The following is a 5,844-nucleotide window of genomic DNA, read 5'->3' on the forward strand; positions in this document are numbered from 1 at the left end:
CGCTGAATAAGCCAACGATTGGTGTTGTCGAGCCTTGTTGTTGGCAAGCTCAGGAAGTGCTAAAGAGATTGTGAGAACGACCTTCAGTGCAATATATTGATATGGTTTTAAAATTATACATTTATATATTGGTTAAATCAGGATATTATTGCATATTTAGTGAATATTTTTAGCAGTCTATGAATAGCTAAGTGTGCAAATTCAAACTAGTATAATTGTTGTAGGAATCTCTTGGAATATGGAAATCTGCCCTTTCATAAAACAAAACCACATTGTGATCTTAACTGAAATGGACACGTTCTACAACTGCATGTACTATACACAACGTATTAAGCAGTTTCGTGAGTGATGTTTCATATATGTAAGATTAATAGCTGATGCACCAATACTCCAACTATTTACCCACATATATTGATATGCTGTATCATATGGAAAGGTACTGTGTAGCATAATGTGTATTCATTCACAACTATAGATTTGCTGCTATCACAATGTGTGCACTGATGTCCTTTCGCAGGGCCCCTATAGATCCATTCTCCTGACCTTGAAAATAATGCCCAGTTGTTTCTAAATTCCGCTGAGTAGGACAAAGTATAGATTAATGTGAACTTGTAATGTAATATGAGCTCAGATGTTGCTTTCCGTTTCACTGCTGTGACTAAAATAGCATTCTTCTCTGAAGTAGACCACAAGAGCCATTTTCTCAAGTGTGCACCTTGCTTTGCCTTCTCTTTCTATATTGGCTCTATTATTCTACGTAGCCTAATCGATGTGAAATAATCGCCTAGTGGACCACTTCAAATACAATCGCACCGGATTAAAGTTTATGATGCCACATTTCAGTAGAGATCTCCCCGTCTTGAGATTAAGTGACATAATAACTAGCTGCTAAATTGTATTAATTGCACTTTGACACATCCACATGCAGATCGGTTAGACAACGCTGTGATGTTGCTGCCTCAATGAATACCTTGTAATGCCTACTAATACTGTAATTAAATACACAAACGCTGCCATGGTCAAAATGAGTACAAAACTATTAGAAACTGAGATAACTGGTAGGGCTGTCCTTAAGACTAAATAAATTCTTAGTTGACTTTATCGATTGGTTGATTTCATTTCAGTTTTCCACATGTAATAATGCTGAAAGACCTCTTTAAAATCTCACGCTTACCAGAGCTGTCCTTGTAATTACTCATTTAGCGTGGGGGGGGGGAAAGCATACCAATTTACTAATCGACTAACAAAGTCTCGATCGACTAAGACCAAACCAACCGATCAATAGACTAATCACCTATTAGGGGTAATCAGTGAATCTCACTGTTGGATATGTTTGATTTTGTCCAGCTTAATGCCTTTATTAGTTATAATCATTGCACGTCATTCTTCCCATTCTGCCAGGTCCCATTGCTTTTAGTCAGTGAGGGTGTGCTACCATACTTGTTCGCAGCTGCGATTTTTTTCTCGGCAGCATCGGCCGCCTGGTCCAAAATCTTTTTCTCCTCCTGCTCTGTCTCGCGGTGGTAGAAATAGTTAAAGTTAGACACGATAACGGGGACGGGCAGGGCGATGGTCAAGACGCCAGAGATGGCGCACAGCGTGCCCACCATCTTGCCTCCTATGGTGATGGGGCACATGTCTCCGTACCCCACCGTGGTCATCGTCACCACGGCCCACCAGAAACCGTCGGGAATGCTAACGAACTGGGTCTGGGGCTCGTCCACTTCGGCAAAGTAGATGGCACTGGAAAATAGGATGACCCCGATGAAGAGGAAGAAGATAAGCAGTCCGAGCTCCCTCATGCTGGCTTTCAGGGTCTGTCCCAGGATCTGGAGACCTTTGGAGTGCCGCGAGAGCTTGAATATTCGGAATACTCGCACGAGGCGTATGATTCGTAAGATCGCCAGCGACATGTTCTGACTGGAGTTCACGTCCTCGTCAGGCGTGGTGCCCAGCTCTGTTCCCAAGGTTACAAAATAGGGAAATATGGACACAATGTCAATGATATTCATCATGTTATTGAAGAAGTCACTCTTGCTGGGGCAGACCACAAAACGGACACCGAGCTCAAAGCAGAACCAAATGATGCAAATAGTTTCCACAATGAAAAAGGGGTCTGTGATATACGCAAGCACGTCCTTCTGGCCCGGACGAGGGCCAGAACTGGTTCCGTTGACGAGCTGAGTTTCAGTCTGGTAAATGTCATCGTCCTCCCTGAACACTGGCAGAGTTTCCAGGCAGAAGATAAAGATGGAGATGACGATGACTAACACAGAGACCAATGCCACAGATTTGGCTGCACTCGAGCTCTCTGGGTATTCAAACAAGAGCCAGAATTGTCGATGGAGCTCATTGGTGGGCAAGAGGACCTCTGGCTCCTTGACAAACCCTTCATCCTCACGGAACTGTTCCATGGCATTATGTCCTAACTCATAGAAAATCATTTCATTTACAAAAATATCTAAGGGGACATTGGCTGGCCTGCGTAGCCTACCCCCTGACTGATAGAAGTATAGAATACCGTCGAAAGCGGGGCGATTTCGGTCAAAGAAATACTGATTTTTCAAGGGGTCAAAGTAATTGATTCTTTTCATGGGGTCACCCAGCAGGGTTTCTGGAAACTGATTGAGGGTGCTGAGCTGTGTTTCAAACATCAAGCCTGAAATATTGATGACCACTTTCTGGTCTCTCTGGTCTGCTGTTGGCTGCTTCTCAAACTCCTCTTCGTTCTCACAGCAGTCCTTAGCCATCCTACTGAAGACGCTGTCGCTTTGCGATATCTCGCTCTGGATCATGAGTTTCAGGTTTGAGATCAGACTGCCACAGCTGGAATGCCCTTTGTTAGTCAGCGTGGGAGGAGTAGAGGGTGAACAGCCCTCCGGACTGGCCTGTCGTCCACGTCGACCCCTGTGCGGAGACTGGCGAGGGGACACGAGGCGGTTCGGATCCGGAACGTCTGAGGGGGGCGAGGTCGGGTACCCAGAGTCGTTGGGGTCGGCCATGTTGATGCCAACGTCGTCCATGTTCTCGAAATTAACCAGCGGCACCTCCATCACCTGTCCCGGTGCTGGCCACATCTCTGTCTGTTAGTCTGGCTCGGGGGCGGGAGACAGGGAGGACACCACAATCAGTGCCACGTTGAAGATCCCAGCAGGGCCTCCTTGCTCGTGGTTATCATTCAGACAGATGCACTCTAACTAAGGATTTGGCAGTCTCTTCTTGACCTGAGAAGGAAAAAGAAATGTGTTAAATTGTGTGATATTTCGCTAAATACTGCATGTTTTTGTTTTTGTGGGTAAAGAAAGTATTCACCAGTTTCTGATTGTGTCAGCAGAGAACTTGCCAACTGATGCCCACCCCCCAGTATATATACATAATAAAATGCATGTTGTTTTCAATTTAATGTGAAGCTGTACTTCTTATCCAACAAGCCAAATCTTTGACTGTCAAACACTAAACCCAGTGTGAGGTACAGTAGCCTGTCATCATCTAGTTGACTCGATACATTGACTTCCAAGTAAACGTTTATCTTTCCATTTGTCTGGTTTAGACAGGTAACCATACCCAGACACAAGCATTTAAGCTGCAACCTCTGTCTACACTTGACACCAAGGGCCCTGCACACTCGGGCAGAATCTCCTGGCTCCATTTCAACTTACAATGCAGGCATTGGCAGGTAACTAAATAGACCGGGTATTCAATTGATCTCATTGGATTTGTGTTCGTTTCATCTCCTACCGCAAGAATATAGCGGTCGGATTTAGCTTAAATAAGTCTATTGATTATACGAGAGGGGTCTCAGCCAGAGGGGTTATTGAATACGAGGGAAAGAATTACAGAACACAGACAAATGCTGTGAGAGTGTATAGATTAATCTATTTGGGTCCACAACCATACATATGTTTATACCTCAAAATGTTTCTAAGAATAAGGCTTGTTCTATTCACGACGGCATCACATTTGGCGGTTAATATGTTCAAAACAACACCAAAACACCACAGCTAGTCTCACCTCACACTGAGCTGACATTTAAAGACGGCCGATCCTGTGACATTACCTGATCTCTTATCTGGTCTGGATGTAAAAGCACACAGATAAACACACGCCGACTCGAAAAAGCAAACGTATCAAAGTGCAACGCTTACCCATGTCCAAAGCTCTAGGATTGCAGAAGTTGCCGTGTCCTCAGTACCCCCACTATAGGTAGCTGTGCTCCGCTCCGTTTCCCTGTCCTTCCTGCACCCTCTCTCTCTCCCGTCCAGACTCACAATCAAGAGATCCGAGTGTCTCAGGCTCTATTAAAGCTCCCATTGGGTAATTTAACACCCTATACGAAACCAGAGACACCACGCACGCACGCACACACACACACACACACACACACACACACTAACAAACACACACACAAACACACACACACACACACACTCTTGCACAGACTTACTGTATTGTGAATGAGGGGGGTCACCTTTGTCCTCCCTGCTCCCTCCTCCATCAGTGGGATAGTGTTAGTGAGCGGAGGTGACCCTACAGTGGGTGATCCCCCGGCGTAGGATCTCTGTCTGAAGCGTCCAGGGGAGAGTGAGACCATCTCTTACCCCAACCCCCACCCCCGTCCCCCCAACCCCTCCCCTTCCTGCAGAGTAAGCGTTCACACGCTGGATCATCCAATCCAACCCCGCCTTGGGGATTATACTGTGTTCTCCCCCCGTCACACACTACCTTTACCTGTCACACAACCTTCTCCTGTATGTATATATCTACAGCACATCTGTCCAGGGGCTCCCGTTTGTGCCTCTGTACATCATTAGTAAAACATTCAAATGTGATTTAGTGTTTGATGCGAAAACGTTTACTGTGCTGACCTTTTTGACCTTGACGAGAACCTTTTATTGTTCATTTTCCCATTGAAATACTATTTATGTACGTATTATTATGGCTGAACAATTAATAGACATTTGATTAAAATCACAATATGGCAGTTTCCAAATCGCAGGAGACGCAATATTTGTTAAAGTTGTAATGTGTGTAAAATGAAGTATTATGGTGCAGCCCACAAACCACAAGGACTTAAGAATACATTGGTACGGATCCCTGCAAAAAATACACCATGATCATTTTAATGTTTTTCAATGAAAATGAGAATAATAACAACAATTTTCATTCCCTCTAATATTGCAATTTCAATATAGTCAGAATAATCACAATTTGATATTTTTTCTAAATCATTCAGCCCTGGTATGTATGTATGTACTTTATGTATGTATATATGTATGTATGTATGTATGTATGTATGTATGTATGTATGTATGTATGTATGTATGTATGTATGTATGTATGTATGTATGTATGTATGTATGTATGTATGTATGTATGTATGTATGTATGTATGTATGTATGTATGTATGTATGTATGTATGTATGTATGTATGTATGTATGTATGTATGTATGTATGTATGTATGTATGTATGTATGTATGTATGTATGTATGTATGTATGTATGTATGTATGTATGTATGTATGTATGTATGTATGTATGTATGTATTTGTTCTTATTCATACAGGTATAAAACACATGAGACCCTGTTTACAATAGACATCAACAAACATGTATATCAATTAACACATTGACAGACACAGGGATTAGACGGGCCCCACTCTATACAGCCAGCATATCATAATAAGGTTTCATTGTGCGTTTGTAGAGCTAAATCTATACTTTATATTATTGCTATCTGTCCATTCTCATTGTCAATTGACACTATAAACCGTCCCTTCAATATGCCTTAAACAAATGTCATAATTTTTTCATCAATACGTTCCCATTTTATAGCGTCTTGAAT

General features: G+C 42.8%; 1 protein-coding gene across 1 annotated transcript; it reads right to left on the reverse strand.

Annotated features, from left to right (window-relative positions):
• Window positions 1-1,370: 1,370 nt before the first annotated feature.
• On the reverse strand, window positions 1,371-3,053 carry LOC311230097 (potassium voltage-gated channel subfamily A member 10; the record flags this gene model as incomplete). The annotated part of the gene is made up of 1 exon (XM_084316254.1): window positions 1,371-3,053. One exon carries the CDS (start codon window positions 3,051-3,053, stop codon window positions 1,371-1,373), a length of 1,683 nt encoding a protein of 560 aa, XP_084172380.1.
• Between the last annotated feature and the right edge of the window lie 2,791 nt (window positions 3,054-5,844).

This window comes from Notolepis coatsorum (genome assembly GCF_963971535.1).
Source record: "Notolepis coatsorum genome assembly, chromosome: 6".
In the NCBI taxonomy this organism is placed as follows: Eukaryota; Metazoa; Chordata; class Actinopteri; order Aulopiformes; family Paralepididae; genus Notolepis; species Notolepis coatsorum.